General features: G+C 38.7%; 1 protein-coding gene across 2 annotated transcripts in view; it reads left to right on the top strand.

The window, feature by feature from the left end:
- Snap25 (synaptosomal-associated protein, 25kDa) overlaps nt 1-18,657 on the top strand; it is a 29,658-nt gene extending 11,001 nt beyond the window's left edge. The window contains exons 4-7 of one of the 2 annotated variants that reach the window (XM_013010803.1): nt 4,556-4,673; nt 8,582-8,707; nt 11,775-11,919; nt 17,329-18,657. In XM_013010803.1, coding sequence (XP_012866257.1) covers nt 4,556-4,673; nt 8,582-8,707; nt 11,775-11,919; nt 17,329-17,397 — 458 coding nt within the window. In that variant the 3' untranslated portion in view covers nt 17,398-18,657. Of the gene's footprint in view, nt 1-4,555; nt 4,674-4,853; nt 4,972-8,581; nt 8,708-11,774; nt 11,920-17,328 lie in introns of both variants that reach the window. The other variant, XM_013010802.1, reaches the window with a different exon arrangement.
- Nucleotides 18,658-19,252: the final 595 nt, after the last annotated feature.

Genomic DNA, 19,252 nt, shown 5'->3' with positions numbered 1-19,252 from the left:
CTATAGAAGAAGCTTGACAAGGAATGATTTGGGTAGGCAAAGCCCCAGATTACTGCTCTTAGACTGCCACATTGAGACGAGAGGGAGCATGCATAAGGAGAGCACTATATTAGGAAAGGTTCAGTTCTGGTAGCTTCATTGTGTTCATACATTGACTTGAAGCATCCAGATGAGAGAAGGCCTGAACATCCATGCACTTGTTACAGTTCATATGTACAAAGTTAATGAAGCCTAAGGGGCACACTCCCCCATGGTTGTCAAAAAAAAAGAACTTTTGTTTTATCCAAAAATAAACTTTTGAAAGAGAAATATATCAAATAGTCCAAAAAGGTAGGAAAATGCAAAAAACACAATTGAACATTAACATCAACTCTATCACTTTCTTTCAAATACTCAAAATACACTTGTCAAATTTTAATCCCAAGTAAGAGTCTAGCTCAGTGCCATGCTTCATAATTTCCCAAAGGGATTTTTCTACAATAATAAACATTTGCTGGGTTGATCTGTGTAACAATGTCTTAGACTTTGAAATTCTAGATATTATAAGGCACTGCTTCTTTTAAAAATAAATAAATAAACAATAGAAGAGTGGCACTTCATTTCTGGAGCAAAATTAAAACATAGCTGCTCAAATAATTAGCATTCCAATCTTACTATCGCTTTGAATTAATTGGCCATGTGAAGAGAGTAGGAACAGAGAGAAAACTTGGGAAAGATCCCAGATTATGCCTTTCCCTTAAGTACAAAGCAGCATTGACAAGAAGACATGTAAAATCAGATATACACGTGGATTTTTTTTTTAAGAGAGAAAGAAATTGGGGCTGGAGATAGCTCAAAGATATAATACCAGCTTAACATGCACAGCACCACAAACAAAAGGTAGGGAGAAAGAGACAGAGGCAGAGACAGAGACACAGAGAGAACTAAATGCACTTACTTGAGTTTTAAATATCCTTTTTATCATTATGGAGAAATATCTAGAGACTGTAGTGTACCATACCCACTATACAAGTGCAGAAAATACAATTGTTAAACAGAAATGATAGCCAAGTGCTACAATATATTATTCTTTGAGAAACAGAACAGACTGTCCATTTGACAGATTTCTTTGCAAGACAGTGAATTTTCTCAGCTAGGCAGTCCAGCTATGGCCATACCAGAGTAAGGGCCAAATTCCTCAGTTTAAGGCTATTTGCTTCGATAGCCTGGGTTTGTTAGATTGTGATAAATAGGCTGATAGTGAAGAGAAACATGAAATTGCAAATCCTCCAAAAGATGGGAGATTTCTGCCTCCGCTGAAGAGGCCATATTACATAGTTACTGTATTAGTAGTCCAGGCATTTTTCAATAACAAATATGAGTAAGTCAACAACTGTCTTCATTGCCCTCATAAATGCCTTTGAATTCTGCATATGTATGTAAACCATTTTGCAATTCTTTTTGATCATGCTTTACTAATTTTGTCTATACCTGAATTGCCAAAAGTGTTGACTGTTTCTACCTCGCAGCTGCTCAGGAGCCTGAAGAAACAGCCATCTTCTAAAGGACCATACCACCTGCTGTCAGGTCAAATCAAACCATGGCAGGCTGGCCAGCTGGACGGTTGTACTGGAAAATGCTGTATAGGGTTCTTGTTTTGTACCCAGGTATCAGGGGACCACAAGGAGCAGTGAGCATGACAGATAGACCTGGAGACAGACATATATATAACGCTGGTACTTTTATTTCCCTAAACAAAACCAAAACCAAAACCAAACTTTGTGTCCCAGGAAAACTCCTTGGATGATCTAACCTTTTCCTTTTGTTTTTCTCATTCTTTTTGTTGGTCTTTGCTGAGTTATTCTGTTTATTCTGATGGCTGAGCTGTGCCTCTTTAAGAAGTCTATGAAGACGAACTTCAAGCTAAACAGTGAAATCTCCCACCACCACTTCCTGCAAAAGAAAGACAAACTCAAGCCCCATCCAAAAAGTCAATCAACTATCTTAGAAGGCTCCTGGCACTATAGCAGTGCACTTGAGAAAAACATTCCTCTTGCTAGCATCCACTCACTAAATAGCAGTTATGACTGACCAAGGCTTCACTGTCCAATATGGTAGCTATTGGATATACGTGGGGTTTTTTATAAGTGAGTTTTTATGTTAAGAAAAGTGAAAATCGTGTAAAGCAGCATTTTATATACTCATGAAGGCATGCACAGTAAATCAGTAGCATCAAATAGCATAGTAGATCAATAGTGTGTTCTGCCTTTTAGCCAGGTTGAAATACTTATTCTTGCTTGTGAGACAAGTACTCTACCACTTGAGCCACACCTCCTCTCCTTTGGCTTTAGATTATTTTTCAGATAGGATCTCTGTATTTTCTCCCCAACCCCGGCCTGGACTCAGCTATAATCATCCCTTCTATGGGCTCCTACAGAGCTTGGGCAACAGGCGTATGCCACCACATGCTTTGCTGAGATGAGAATCTCACAAACTTTTTGCCCAGGTTGGCCTAAAACCTCCATCTTCCCAATGTCCACCTCCCGAGTGGCTCGACTTTTCAGAGGTAAATACCACTACTAGCTCAGATTGAAGATTCCACAAGTCTCATGCTGCTTTACTTAGATGAGATTAATAGAAGACATCTACTCAGATTGTGACTTTCTTGCCATTGGTGGATCTATCACAAATCACCAACCATTCAAGTGTCATGACCAAAGAATTTTAAAGCTCTGATCCCAACATACAGAGCTAAAGTAGTGAAATAACTCCTGCCATCCTCAATGTTCTTTGCTCAGACTCCAAGATTAAACAGGAAACAGCCAGAAAGCTAGGTTAGCGAAGGGAGAAGCAGACAAGGTGGTATGATAGTATTGTACCAGCCTTCTAGATGCTATTGTCCAGCCAGAAAGAAATGAAGACATTAGTTGCTTTCAAGCATTTCCTAAGAAGCATCTTCATAGAAATCATACAAGTTCTATGAAGTCCTAATACACTTAAATACACTCACAAACATAACTCAGCAAACTCTAAAAATCAATAGACTTGTTAGAAAGCTTGTGACAAATGATTTTCTTTTTAAAAAAATCATTGTACTTGCATTTATTTAATGAAAGCTCTTTGGCCCTCTACCATTATTCCCCTTAGGTATTTTTATCCAGTGATAAACAACTGAAATTCTATTTCCATCAGACATTTTTAAAGCATAGCAGAGATAATAGATTTCTGTCTTTAATAACCTGAATTCTATCCCTCTACCTCACAAAAGGGCACACAAATAAGAGCTTTATTCCAAATCCATGATTTCCTTAATTTGGGTCACCAGTTAACCAATCTTTGGTTTAGCAGGGACAATCTCCACTATCCAGTTTAATGGGAAACCATTTCTAAGAGATTATGTATGCCCTTAGGCTAAAAATGTGTTTCTCAGTTTTATTCTAAGCATGACTTTATTCCTAGAGGCATAAGCATGCATGCATGCATGAAACATAGATGAAAAGCGAAATGGCAATATAATTAGGTCCTGTAATTAGATGACAGGCAGGATATATCCTTGCTGTTGTTCATGAATGAGCTTAAAAGCTGTTTTAAAACTCTCTTCATCAGAATTGTAGATACCTCAATTTGATGGCATGCCTTTTGAAAAATCAATCCAGTTGATGTATGTAACCCTAACAACCTAGAAGTATGATTTATTTTTGTGACTATCGATCTATATCTTAGATACACTAAAGTCATCCTTGCTAGCCAATGCTATTCTATGTTCTACTCTATCACACCTCCTCCAAGGAGACATTTGTTCTCTCTGCTGGCTTCCTGGAGTTGACCTTTTGTATCCCCTCCCCTCCACCCATTGCAGACCCTGGAGAATCAGCAGCTGGAGGAGTTAAAAACCGGCCAAAGCATTCATAGCAATAAAGGCAAGATGAGAGAGGAATTGAAACATCCTGGTACTATCAATATTGCCTGGCTGATGTTGCTTTCTTTTCCAGCTTCTGTGAATTAAATACAAAAAAAGACAAAATAAATGATCTATTTTTGCCCACATAGCCACTGCTAAGTGAAGAAAACCAATCCAATCTTATTGCAAATTAATGCTGTTGTTTTCCCCAAAGAAGAACATGATTTTCAGCCTTTATCTGGTTGAGGATACTTAAAAATGAGAAGATTTTGTTATATTTTGAAGTTGAAATGGAAACTTTCTCTATTAGCATTAAATCAAAATACCGTAAATGTAGACTAACACTCTGTTTTTCTTTCTCTTGGGTTCACTAGTGTCTGAGTGAGGGAATATGCTGGGCTGTTTCTCTGGATACTCAAAATCAAACAGGCCTCCTGACCCCATCCTTTCATCTTCCAACTGCAGACTATTTTAAAGCATCATTCTTGTTCATTTCTTTCCACCCATGCCTGCCTAGGGCGACCTCAGCAATCTGCAACAATGCATCTTCTGGGCCAATGCATTGTAATATCTCTCTTTCTCTTTCAAATTCTGTTTCACATAGTCATTTCTCACGTTCTGTTTGGAAACCCCCAAAAAATTCATTCCACACTATCATCCCTTTGTCCTAACCAGAACAACTCGATCGTGTCGAAGAAGGCATGAACCATATCAACCAAGACATGAAGGAGGCCGAGAAAAATTTAAAAGATTTAGGGAAATGCTGTGGCCTTTTCATATGTCCTTGTAACAAGTAGGTACTGGGGTACCAGCTCTAATCTGTGGCGTCCAGTTTTCTTTCTTTCTTTTTCTTTTTTCTTTTTTTTTTCTTTTTTTAATGTCAAAGTGAATGTCTGAAGCATTGTCTTTTTTTTTCTTTGTCCTTTTCCATCTGCTTCATTCTGTGGGGATAAAAATACTTGTGTTTAATCAGAACAACTGGAACGCATTGAGGAGGGGATGGACCAAATCAATAAGGACATGAAAGAAGCAGAAAAGAATTTGACGGACCTAGGAAAATTCTGCGGGCTTTGTGTGTGTCCCTGTAACAAGTAGGTGCTGCCTGCCTGCCTGAAGCTTTGGTTTCCCAAGGCCCATCTCCAAGCCTTGACCAGCTCATTCCTGCAGGCTCATAGGCAGGATGAGCATGTGGCATGCAGAACAGATCAATACCGTCTCCAATGCATTCATCTCATAGCATAGATGATATTAGTGGGAATTACTGTTGATGCATTAAAAATCAGGCATACTACAGTGAAAGCTTCACTGTCAGCAACTTTTATTGATGAACATTTCAACATTTTCCAGAAAGTGTACTTTGACATAGAAGTACCTAGGGAACTTGATGAATCCCAACCCCAAGAACAAAAATTGCAGATTTAGAAAAGGTAGTGGGTAAGTTTGGAGGATGGGAATCACTTATCTCAAGGCTTTACTTTTTTTCATAAGTAAAAAGGGCAGGTAATTTGGCCCAAAGTAAGCATTCTGTAAGCTAGAGAGTATGACAGAAATTCTCCCTTCCTATTGCCCATTTCGTCCCCAATTCGGTCATGAGATGCTATAGCAGCACCCAGGGAAAGGCAGTGTGCCCTGCGACCAATAGTGCTCAAGCCTGGCCTAAACTGGACCCAGCTCTCTTAAATACTTCCCCTTGGAAGATCTGTTTGTACACTGGCTGAAATGTTGAAATGTGTAGATTTTGCATGCACGACATCACAAAACATTCGACTGTTCTAAAGGTTCTGCAAAGCTTTTATTTTTTGAATGTAGCAGAAATGTGACATGTGGTTATAAAGGTTTGCAACAGAAGGAACCTGAAACTGAGGGTTCTAGAAGATAGTCTCATTTTGATTAGCCATTAAAATATAATAAATGCATGCATGGATTGTCCAACATGCATTTGGAAAATTAAACTCATAACCCAGTCTCCCTTTCCCCTCCTGCTTCCCTTTTCAAAAGAAGCCTTCTCCCCCCACCCCAAAAGCTCTCCTGGTCCTAGTTTTTAGAGTAGAACTCAATGTTATTTTTAGCAGATTATATGACCATTCACTTCCTGTAAACTTTGAGGCTGATTTAAAATATCCCACTTCCTACTTAGGAGGGGGAGGGGCTCAATTTACCAATAAATACAAGCATGTTTTCAAAAAGAATGATCTGCAGTAATGGCTGACTAACTGGAATCCAGCTCACTGGAACTCTCACCCTTATGCTTTTGTCTCTTCCACATTACACACAAACAGAAAGGGCAATGGAAACGAAAATCATATCGCAGATTTTTAAATGTTTTGTTCCAGGGCATCTACATAGAGTTTCATTGTCCCATTCAATCTCCATCCTCCTGTAATGTCTTCATTTAAAAAAAAATCACGAACAATAAATTGGTTTGGAAGAAGAGACCACCAGATACACCACTGCCATAAAACCACTGCCATTTACTACCCAAAGACTATCAAACAGACAAATGGCTCAAAAATCCTACAAAGCTAAGACGGGCCCAACTACCCTTAAAACATAATGTTCCTCCATAATTCATTAGTCATCATATAATTCACCAAAATGACTCATTGCTCAGCAAGCATTCCAGTTAGTCAAGATCTGAACTGTATGTCTTCTGCAAAGGCCACTTGCCCCATCTTGAGGTTTCCATCTGTTTTGTGGTGAACTCCAACAAATACATTCCCCTCTTCATCAACTGTGTGTGAAGAAAGGGAGGAAGCAGGCTTCCTCCCCGCCCCTGCTCCACTCCGAGGTGGAGTCTAAGGTGCAGATGAAACATGACCCCTATGAGAATTCCACCTATAAGTGGTCACAAATTCTTTAATACACAAGAGACCCTAACTGAGCTTCAAAGCTTGACCAAGTGTTTCCTATTGTGTGTAAATAATGCTTTCAAAAACCATGTGTCACAACGCAGTGGCTGGTGGTGCCCTGGATTATCTGAGGGCTTCGCCCTGTCTCGGCATGTTTCGAAGGACTATGATAGATGTACGGCAGTGATGTGAGTCTATGTGCAGCATTGTGGGTGCAGTGGTTTGCCTTCTTCTGGAAACGCATATTTTCTCCTTCTTTAACTTTGCCAAAGATGGTCTATCAGACATTTTTACATAGCAGAAAACATCACAGAGTCCATACAGCTTCTTCAATACAAGCAGATAAGGAGTTGGGATGGGAGTTACCAATATCTAAACTCTATTAATTTGGGGATCTTTTCCCATTGATTGGGCCCACGGCCCTTTGATGACAGTCGCCATCAAAGAGCCTTATAACGCTGTCCCCTAAATTGTGAGAGTTGCTGAAATTTCTATCACTACAATTTTCCAATTGGTTGCCAATTTTCTTGATGTCCAATCTGCAAAGGTTTGAGCCAATTTCAAATAGATAGCTTGGGCTCACTAGTGAAAGGAAGAAAAGAAAATTAAATTCTGATGTCTTTATAAGAAAAAATACAAAAATTGGACCCAAGGGTGTCTCTTGGACTAAGAAGCATGTGGTTTCTACTATGCAAAGAACCTAAAAACATCTTTGATTGCTTTAAATTACAGTACACCCACCAAAATATGCTGCACATGTTTCTATTGGGCACAAAAAAAAGGTATGCCTGGATTTTAAGATTCTCTCCAAGGCAGCTCAGTGAAATACAGCCCATGGAGACCACACCAATTCCAAACCACTCTCCACTGTCACAACCCAGGATAGTTTGAAGTAGGAGTTTGTAAGCACTCTCTCTCTCTCTGTCCTGCCCTTCTACCCAACAAAGAAGCTACTGAACTGCGTTTCAAATCCTCATGAAGGCTATTACTGTCCTGCTAGTGCCTTTTTCGAGAATGGTCAACTTCTGAAGTAGTTTGGCTTCAATGAGAATGCTTCACTTTCTACTCATGCCTGTAGCTGGTGCATGAAGAAGATATAGAGGGGTTTCCCTGGTGCTAGATGGCTTGTTCTCTCTTCTCTTTTCCTGCATTCATTTCACTATGCTTCTTTTACTTTTTGTCTCTGTGGACAAAGGTTTGTACATCAACTCTGGATGTATGGTGACTGTTTGGAAGTACCGATATATTATCTAATTCAAATCATACTAGAGGCAACTCAAAGACCATTATCCTTGGCCAACCACCAGGCCTTTGTGTCCTTCATGAAATGTTGGAAATGTTAGCTCCACACATGTGTTGAGGGAAAAGTATTCAACAGGGATCTTTGCATGATGGTGTGTAAAATCGTGGTCTCAAGTATGTTTTTCTGGTTGACACTGTGTTGCTGTGGTGTGACATACACAACTCTACTTGGCAGTCTTGTTTTGTGTCGTCTGCCAGTATGTTTCTCTATGTTTTGTGTCTCAAAATATAATCATGTTACTGAAATAGAACTGAATGTACTCCAGCTACGAAATCTCTATCTTAAATTCAATTAAAGCTGCCAAACAAACCAACAATTTCAGTCTTGACCATTGATTGCAATTGACTCAATTGGAAATGAAAAGGCTAAGTAGCTGGGGCATGGTGGTGGCCAACTATTTGGGTCCAGATTATGATATATCGGTATTCTCTAATGCCTCAGACTTAAGACTCATTTTGCTTGATTCGGTTCTTCGCTTGAAGAAATAACAATTACTCTGAGCTTACTGCTCCCCCTTGTGCCTTGTCACTCACCCTCTTTTTTGTATAGGCTTAAATCAAGTGATGCTTACAAAAAGGCCTGGGGCAATAATCAGGATGGAGTGGTTGCCAGCCAGCCTGCTCGTGTGGTGGATGAACGGGAGCAGATGGCCATCAGTGGTGGCTTCATTCGCAGGTAAGCTTCTTACAGCCCATTATGGAGTAGTTCTCTGTTGTTGGACAATCAACCTGCCCATCATTTTAGTACTCATCAATCTATCTGTTGGCTGAGAGCTCTTGCTCAAGCCTTTTCTGAGCTTACTTCTTGGGATTGTAAACAAATAGTGGTGGGATGAGCCAAGGTGGTCTGTCTCAAATGGTGATTGGCTAGAACCATCAATGGTACATCTTTGTTCATCTCCACGTGGTCTTCCAACAAAATAACCAAGGTCTCATACATGGTAATAGCATCAAGCTCCAATGCACAAAGCACTTATCAAACTATGGCTTATATCATTGATTTAGAAGAATATCCTTGGATAAAGAAAATGACATGACTAGAGAATCAGGCTATCAACTAGACTGTCATGAGTTTAATTAAACAAATCTTTTTAAAAAACTGTTTACAGAGGCGTGTTCAATGTTAATAACAGTGATTGATGAGGCAGTAATAGGCTAGCAATATTAGGAAGCTATTACCTCTCTCTACTCCCAGGGAAACTAGACCAATGTCTCTTAAGCCAATAGTTGCACATCATAAACAGCTAACAAAATGAAAAAAAAATGAAACCCCAATCCCCAGCAATCAAAACAATTTTCTGGACATGAGTCACAACATGTGTATTTTTTAAGCCTCCTCAGATGAGTCTATTGTGCAATAAGGGCTGAGCACCACTGAACTCTAAGTGCATGTTTTTGATTGATGATTGGTTAAACAAATTTGTTCAATATATGAGAAAATTAGGACCGGCTCTCTACCTTTTTAAAAATGTTCTCTGGCCTAGACATCTTTAAAAAATCAAAATGGGCTAATTTGTAATGAAAATTGCCAATAAGGATACAGTCTAACCCCTCCAAACATTTCTTTCTTCTTATTTCCACAAGCAATAAGACTCTTCTGGAATAAGTGCTTACTGTTTGCAAAACAAGTATCTTCTTAACCTTCCAATTGGACAGTGGAAAGTTAGTTAAATCCCTTGTGAGCCTACTTCTTCCTCCCCAATTCTCACTTCATTTTTAGCTGAAGCAATAAATCTTGTTTCACAGTTTTCTACTCTGCAATCACCCATTCACAATGCCACTTGAAAATCCATGGCATTAAGTTATGGCCAAATACTAATCAGCCTTAATAGATAGCTATCTTTGGAGTTCTTGGGAGCTAGCAGGATTAAAAGGCAGACTGTAGCTAACACTACTCTTCCCAATGATGTTGATCCTAAGTGGAAAAAGAAAGGAGCAGAGATCTCTGAGCATAGAACTTGTTATTTCATTTTCTATTTGATTCTTGGAGATTTTTGGTCCAGGAAGGAAAACTGAGTTTCTACCCTGTTCTATCTTTATTGTCTGACCTGGAGTCTCTCAAGTTAAAATTATCTTAACATTTAAAATTAGAATTGGGTAAAAAGGGAAATCATGTGATGGTAGATGTCAGAAAAGTAGAAAAATTAATCTATGCAGTACACTGTCTTTAAAAATAGAAATTAAAAGCTGGGCACCAGTGGCTCACGCCTGTAAGCCTAGCTACTCACGAGGCTGAGATCTGAAGATCATGGCTCAAAGCCAGTCTCGGCAGGAAATTCTGTGAGACTCTTATCTCCAATTAACCACTAGAAAACCAGAAGTGGCACTGTGGCTCAAGTGGTAGAGAACTTGCCTTGATCTGAAGAGCTCAGGGACAGCGCCCAGGCCCAGAGTTCAAGCCCCATGACCAATGGGGAAAAAAAGAAAGAAAGAGAGAGAGAGAAAGAAAGAAAGAAAGAAAGAAAGAAAGAAAGAAAGAAAGAAAGAAAGAAAGAGAGAAAGAAAGAAAGAAAGAAAGAAAGAAAGAAAAAGGAAAGAGAGAGAGAAAGAAAGGAAGAAAGAAAGAAAGAAAGAAAGAAAAAAGAAAGAGAGAGACAGAAAGAAAGAAAGAGAAAGAGAGAAAGAAAGAAATTCAAGCTGGGTGCCAGTGGCTCACACCTGTAATACTAGTTACTCAAGAGGCTTTGATCTGAGGATCACAGTTGGAATCTAGCCTGGGCAGGAAAGTCTGTGAGACTCATCTTCACTACACTACCAAAAAAGCCAAAAGTGGAGCTGTGGTTCAAGTGGTAGAGTGCTAGCGGACTGGCATAAGAAAAGAAAAGAAAAGAAACTCAAGTTGGGCATAATGGCAGGAGAATCAAGAATTCTAGGCTAGCCTGGGCAATATAAAGAACAAAAAAAGAGGGCTGGGAAGGTGGCTCAGTAGTAGAATGCTAGCCTTGCATTCATGAGGCCCTGGATTCGATTCCTCAGCACCACATAAGCAGAAAAAAAGCTGGAAATGGTGCTGTGGCTTAAGTGGTAGAGCACTAGCCTTGAGCTGAAGAACTGAGGGACAGCGCCCAGGCCCAGAGTTCAGGCCCCACGACCAGCAAAAAAAAGAAAAAAGAAAAAAAAAAGAGAGAGGAAGGAAGGAATTGAGGAAAGGAGAAAACAAAACAGACAGACAAAAGGCAAAGAAAAAGAATGAAGAGGTTAAAAAAAAAAACTTTAAGAAAGAAAATGTAAGGATTCAAAATGCAATTTCTTTCTTTTTCTATTTTAATGCTGAAAATTGAACCCAGAGACTTACTTGTTAGGCAAGCACTCTCTAATGAAATTCGTTTTCAAGTCAAAACGAAATGTTATTTTTTATTTTGGCTTTTGTTTGGCAAGTATTTTATTTGAAAAAGACATTATTAATTTCTGTAATCAAGCCCATGTGGATAAAACCTTGCATATTAAATGTAGTGTGTTACCCTGTACAAATTTTTAAAATTAACTTTACCATTTCTAGGCCAAGATAGCTATTAATTTTTGTATAATGACAATGAAACATGGTAAACTGGAATACTTTCCAGACAAAATAATAATTTTCTAATATACCAAAGATAACACATTTTTTTTCCTTAATTGAGTGTAGTCTAAAGACAGTTAAGAGCGATCCTTATGTGTCTATAGACTTGCCATAAGCCTCAGGCCTTTGGTATTCTGGTTTCTTCCCATGTTTTATCTTTTCAACATTACTCTGTGGCTCCTAGGGTAACAAATGATGCCCGAGAAAATGAAATGGATGAAAACCTGGAGCAGGTGAGCGGCATCATTGGAAACCTCCGTCACATGGCCCTGGATATGGGCAATGAGATCGATACACAGAATCGCCAGATCGACAGGATCATGGAGAAGGTGAGCACAGGGCTTTTCCATTCTCATTTAACTATTAGGAAGTATGAAGGCCATAACTAGGCCCTGAATCCATGACATTGGATTCAAATACACTAATTGGTGGATATATTGAGACAATGAGGTGCTGGATTAATTTACTACCATAATATAACACAATCTATGAAAAAAGATAATCAGCGTCAAAAGAAAAAGGATTTCAAGCAGCAGGGTGGGGGAAAAATCTCAGAGAAAGTCACTTTTAAGTTGAGTCTTGAAGGCTGGTTAGAGATTTATCAGGTGGAGGTGGTAAAGACACAGAATCAGAAAATGATGAAATAAACTCCGTTTAACCAGAAGATGAGTTGCAACTTTCTTTTTGTAAAAACTAAAGAACCAAGTTCCAATTCCAATCCAACCATTTGCATCCAACATCTCAAAACAGGAAACATTTGATGAAACAAGCTCACACCAGGCTATCAGACTCAGCCCTAAGACACCCTCCAGTCAGCAAGGGCCAAGAGGAAGACTATAGAGAATAGAAAATAAAGAGATGGGTTTGGAGCATAAAAGTACAAGAGAATAGAAAGGGGCACTAGAAATTTTCTGTAGTTGGGGCAAAAATCTGATATTCTTTTCATGTTTCCTTGAATTTTACCCCTTTCCTCAATCAGTAGGTTGTTGAATATTGATAATAATCTCATTAAGTATTCTAATGTCCAAAGGAGAAATAGACACATTATAGATTTTGTACATTATAGATATTGTACAGCTATCTATTAACTTTTGTCTGGCTAAATATTTTGTTACATTCCTTCTCTGTGAGATATTGAAGTCCTGAGTCTGAGATCCTGATTTTCTTTATAATAAGTCATTCACTCCTGTGAGTATGGAAGGATAATTCAAAGGCATATATGTTATCTTTAAGTAGTTGAAAGAAGGCTTTCAATTCAATATATCCACTTCTGAGTACAATGTATCTTAATCAGTGTCATCCCTTACATGATTCTCCCCGATCTCTCCCAATCCTACTCATCCTCTCAACTTAGCACTTTCCATTATGTACACTGCACTTAAGTCAAAGGCTACCTATTCATTTCTTGTAAGTCAACTAGCTTCCTATGTTTTGAAATAGGAATAAATCAGCAGAAAAGGAATATAATGCTTGTTTGTGTTTTATGTACTCCATATAAAAAATAACTAATTGCATAATATTTTGGCTGATCAATACTGACCTGTCCAAATGTCAGAGTTGGCTAGTAAAATGCTTGGGCTTTGCTTACTTCTGCAAGTTATGACATACTTGGCATTGTTATAAAGCTTTTGATCTGATAAAGCTTTTAAAGCTGTGAAAGCCAATGGATTTTAGAATAATACTGAGTGTTTCAAAAAGCACTGGAGCCAACCCAACCTGACCTTAACCATTATGGCCCAGAAAAAGAATGGACTAAGAAATAATGGCTGAACTGCTCTCCAACAGGAAAATGATTTAAGAAAACAGGAAGTATTCATCTTGTATTAATGGTCCCAATTTACTCAGATGCAAGCAGATAATGTATCAAAGCCATTTAGGGTTCCTGAAGGATACGTTTTACAAATATTGAGATCAAATTCTTATTGACAGAGTTGTTTGGACTTTAAACAAGAAGTGTTCCTGGAAAGGCAAATGTACCTTGCTCTACTAGTTCTACTTTTTATCTTTAAGAAGAACCTTTTATTTAGAACACCGAGTGTACAACCCAAGCAGAGATAAATACATCCATAAAGTTTAAACAAAAGCCAGACAAGTGAATGGGAAATAACTGTTTCTTTCCCTGTTCCTGTCAGCCCTTGACTGCTGAAACACTTAAACAGTTGGAGAAAGGCCTATTTGCTTTGAATAACTAGCTCAATCCAATTAATAGTTTAAACAGTACTACCACACTTGCATCCTCACTCTTTTCAAAAATCATAATTTGGTATGATTTTCTGGAGTCCATCTCAAACCAATGTTGCCCCAAATAATTCAATTAAAATCACACGGAACAAGAAGAGTCGAGTCTTATGATTATTCTTCCATTTTCTCTTATGAGCCTAATGAGGACCTTCACCGACCTCCATCCATCATGATCTTTACCTATTACTTGATTAACAGTGAAACTGTAGGAGTCCAAAGAAATGAACATTTCAATCCATTCCCCATGGAATAGGGACTTTAAGAAAATACATATTTAAAAGCCTTCACTTTTTTTTTTTACTCAGACAATCTTCTAAGGTTAAGAGTATACAATTCTTCCGGAATGCTGCTAAAATGAAAACAAGCTATGTTAGAAGCTGTATGGGAACTGTTGCTAAGGAAACCACAGTGATGTTAAATTTTCAACTTAAAGTGGTCAGTGGTATTTGCCAGGAACCTATTGAAACCAGTGAGGCAGACTCCTCAGCTGTCCTCACATCCTTCTATCCACGAAGAGATAATTTTTTTGGGGGGGGTCTAGTCGTGAGGCCTGAACTCTGGGCCTGGGCGCTATCCCTCAGCTCTTCAGCTCAAGGCTAGTGTTCTACCACTTGAGCCACAGCACCACTTCCGGCTTTTTTTCTTTTTGCTTATGTGGTGCTGAGGAATCGAACTCAGGGCCTCATGCATGCAAGGCAAGCACTCTACCACTGAGCCATCTTCCTAGCCCGAAGAGGTAATTCTTGAGAATGAAGACCTCATCTTCTAACAGGGTCTTGCTGTTCACCAGTTCTAACCTGGTACACTCATCTGAAAATTAGCAGTCCTAACTGGGAATCAGAATTTGCTGCTGTATGTAGCAATAAGCATTCAGCCCTGGAAGTCTGATTTGGCCTGAATATCACTGGCTAAAGTCTGAAATTGGAGATATGTCCATAGTTGTCAAAGCGGTACTTTGTAAAACATCTTCAACCCCTTATTGGTTCTCTGGTGACTATGCCACTTTCTTACAAGGGCCAATCAGGCAGCATATAGTGGGTGTGTCAGTCAGTGAAGATTTCTAATAGAAATGTTTAGAAAATTGGGATAGCTACCTTCCACAAATAAAGTCCTCAGGAACATAAACAGGAGAATAAAGAAGTCTTCTCCAAATACTAAGAACACATCTAAGAGGCTATTCTATCAGAATTTCTTTTCTAAAAAGCATTGCTTCTTTTATATAAGAAAGCTGTGGTACCTTTCATGACAGGTATTGTATGGGCTGGAATTTTAATACCCTCCAGCAAAAAACTGAATCACAGATGCCCATTGAACTAAGTAAGGTCTGTTTTAGCTCTGCCCTTATCCTTTGAGGATATAGAAAAATGAAACTCAGAGTTCTACTTGTGTCATGTGAAAGCTGGTCAGGGAGTTTGTATGCAAGAGATTCCACAGCATTTTCGTTCAGGAATGTCATTTATTTTAAGAAGGATTTCTTTTTTCTCACTTGAGCTATTCTCAAAGTTCCATCTGGAAATTCAGTCAGCATAATTCAGTCCACAGGAACATTTCAAATTGGTCTGAGCTAGTAATTTTCCTTTGGCCTAGAGTATCATTATTTCTGATAAAAATTTGTAGCTGGAGAGGGAGGATTTAAAAACCTAATAGAATTAGAGGGATTGTTTATTTTCCAAATGAACAGCTTGAGGTAATAAATATGCCTCTATGGTTCAGACCAAGGAAAATGAATGTTCTATCTTATGATATAAATAATTTTTTAAAAGCCAACTCCTGATTAAATAAACAGGTGACAGAGAGCTATAGCTGGTAGTTCAAAGTTATGAATAATCTACAAATCTGTTCAACTTTTCACATTTCACATTTCTTTTTTATTATTATTATAAAGGTGATATACAGAGGGGTTACAGTTACATAAGCCAGAGTACATTTCTTTTCTTTTTTGGGGGGGACCAGTCGTGGGGCCTGAACTTTGGGCCTGGGCGCTGTCCTTCAGCTCTTCAGGTCAAGGCTAGTGCTCTACCACTTGAGCCACAGCACCACTTCCAGCTTTTTTCTTTTTGCTTATGTGGTGCTGAGGAATTGAACCCAGGGCCTCATGCATGCAAGGCAAGTGCTCTGCCACTGAGCCACCTTCCCAGCCCCAGAGTACATTTCTTTTTGGACAATGTCACCCCTTCTTTCACCCTCTCACACATTTGTTTTTGAACATAGATAATTCTAGGGTCCTGAGAATAAATAAAGAAGGCTTAGCAAGGATGGCAGTAGGCACAAAGTCAGTAAAGGAGAGTATCCTTTTGGGGACATGGATACACCAACAATTATGTTGATTAAAAAAAAAACCTTAGTTTCTCTACTCTTCCTGGAAGCTTCCTTCTCTTCCACAAAGGCAAAGACAATATAACCTGTCAGGATAGGAAGAAATGATAGCTGGAGCAGAGCTGTCTTCTTTACCCCTACCTTGCTGACTCATCTTTCTCAGTGGTGAGGGGAATCATTAATTTTCTAACCTACTAGCACCCCCTGGATTTCATGCTACATATATATCAAAATGTAACACAAGCTATATGTCAACCAAGTGGCAAAAATCAGCAAGGTGCAAGACTAAGGTAAAGGTGTCCCTGTTGAAGACAAGACACTTATCAAACTAGTGGAAGTGAATCTTCAGCAATGAGGCTAAAAATGTATGAAGCCTCTTCAAAACAAGGCATGCTTTCACCCAATAATAGTAACTGCAAGATAAGAAACCTTGAGGGTTTAATGTTTGCAAAAGCTTTTTCTAAGCACATTCTGTGTAACGTGCTTAGAAAGTGCCAAATCCTCACAGCAAACCCAGGTGAGAGAGAAGATTGATAATGTGGACTGTAACCCGTAGTGATTTGCATTGTGACCGTGGTTCTTCCACCTACTAAGGCCTTCGTGCTGAAAATTCTAAGGAAAAATTGCTTGAACTCTACCTGCTTATTTTCCTCCCTTGTAAAATCAAGCTAATAATCATGCATAACTGGTAGAGGATGTTATCAAACATAGATAGGTGCCCATGCTCAGTCTTATCTTCTTTATTGTCTCCACAGTGTAGACAGGAAAACTAAAACCTGGAGGTGTAATTTGGGGGAAATGATATGTTAATCATTTGAATCCAGCTGTAGGAGTGGCTCTAATTCAACCTGGTCCAACAGAGGTGAAACATCTGTTATAGTAGAATACTGCTACAGAAGTGAGTGAAGATCCTTAAGCATCTAAGGATAACTGATATATCTCTGTTTACTAAAGGATGCTTTCTAATAGGGAAGACTGTTAAAAAGCAGGATCAAAGCTTCTGTGGTCATGTTCAAGTGGAACCATGGCAATTATACTGGGAACATGAAAAGAGTGGTCATTTTGACTGGGGAACTTTCAAGATAATTTCCTCCAAGAGGAAACCTTCGAGCTACATCCTGGAGAATAAGTGGTTTAAGGTGGTAACCTGAGTTTTGTTTGGCTTTCCTTTTTTTTTCTAGGCTGATTCCAACAAAACCAGAATTGATGAGGCCAACCAACGTGCAACGAAGATGCTGGGAAGTGGTTAAATGTGCACACCTGTGCTCTCCAAATGCTGTTGGGGAAGATAGCTCCTTCATGCTTTTCTCATGGTATTACCTAGTAGGTCTTGCACACTCAACACACACACATCAGCCCACCCCCATTGTGAATGTTGTCCTGTGTGTCACCTGTCAGCTTCCTGACAATATGATGTGTTTTCTGCTCTCTTTTCTTTCCAAAGGTTGTATATAATAGTCATTTGGTGGCTCTAACTCTCTATGTAAAATGTCTTTTGGGTTTTGATTTTTTCCTTTTTTTCTCCTCAGTGGCGTTTGCTGAATGACAACAATTTAGGAATGCTCAATGTGCTGTTGATTCTTTCAATACACAGTATTGTTCTTGTGAAACTGTGACATTCCACAGAGCTACTGCCACTGTCCTTTCTTTGAGTGTCAGGCTCTGAATCTCTCAATGTGTGCAGTCTTCAGTTCCTCATGGCTGTTATCTGTCTTTATGATTTCATAATTAGACAATGTGGAATTACATTAACAGGCATTGCACTAAAAAGTGATGTGATTTATGCATTTATGCATGAGAACTAAATAGATTTTTAGACTCCTACTTAAACAAAAACTTTCCACAACAGTAGCATACTGACGATAAAAAATGCATACACACACACACACACACACACACACACACACACCAGAAACAACAAAACAAAACGCATGCTCAGTATTGAGACACTGTCAAGATTAAGTTTACCAGCAAAACCTGCAGTAGTGTCACTTTCTTTCTGTCAACATATAGACTTATCAACCATGATCATCTTTTTTTTTTAAGTTTTTTTGTTTAAGATGGATTTAACACACTCACCATTGAGTCATTTCTAGCAAAATATATGTTTGGCTGAAACTCTGTGAAATGGGTGTAATATAGGGTCCCTTTGTTGCTTTGGAAGGCGATGTTTTGGAGATAGCAGTCTTTCTGTGAAACTGTGGATATGTAAATTTTGTAAGGCAAACTCTGGCTGATCACCATTCTCCTCACCCACCCTCCCCTCGCTTTCTTATCAGTACAGATCTTTGTTGCTTAACCTAGAGCTATGCACACCAAATTGCTGAGATGTTTAGTAACTGATTTAAAAAAATCTTTAGAAAATAATATAAATGAATGAAATATAGATAAACTGTGAGATAAATATCATTACAGCATGTAATACTAACTTCCTCTTGTCTCCTCTGTCAGTTTGTGAAGTGATTGACATTTTGTAGCTAGTTTAAAATTATTAAAAATTATAGACTCCAGTGTTCTGCTGTCACTTTTTTTTTCCATGAACCGGTCTAATTTTCTACTACACCAGGAGATAAAGTCTGGTTACCATGTGCCATTGCTCCTCAGAAACTAGCTGTGTGTTTTTCCATCCACTGGTTGGAAAAACAAAAACAACAACCACAAAAAAAAAATAGTTAATCCTTTCGAACAAAATTCCAGTGACAGCTGACAGGTTGGATTGACTTTTACAGTTAGTTGTAGAAATACTTGTATATGAATTCAGTGTTAGCTCTGTGGTGGAATTTAGTTTTCAGCATATATAGATAATCCAAGACTATGGATTATCTATATATCTATACCTGTTGTTCTCAGACTTGGCCTTGTGTAAACTCAGATATGACAGGTGTCAATCAGCTCTTATGCTCTATTTCCTTGGAGTGTCCCACCAGCTACCAAACCTAAGTTAGTTCTTTATTACCATCACCACCACCACCACCACCACCAATAACCCTGCCCCCATTTGTTGAAACTTTTCTATAAAGTTCACCCCTTTAGCCTGCAGTTGTAGCTCAGTGTAAAACACTAGCTCATGGTCCTAGGTTCTACCTTCAGCACTGTGAAAGAAAA

This window comes from Dipodomys ordii, unplaced genomic scaffold (genome assembly GCF_000151885.1).
Source record: "Dipodomys ordii isolate 6190 unplaced genomic scaffold, Dord_2.0 Scaffold13, whole genome shotgun sequence".
Taxonomy (NCBI): domain Eukaryota; kingdom Metazoa; phylum Chordata; class Mammalia; order Rodentia; family Heteromyidae; genus Dipodomys; species Dipodomys ordii.
This window is presented reverse-complemented; position numbering and strand designations above follow the sequence as displayed.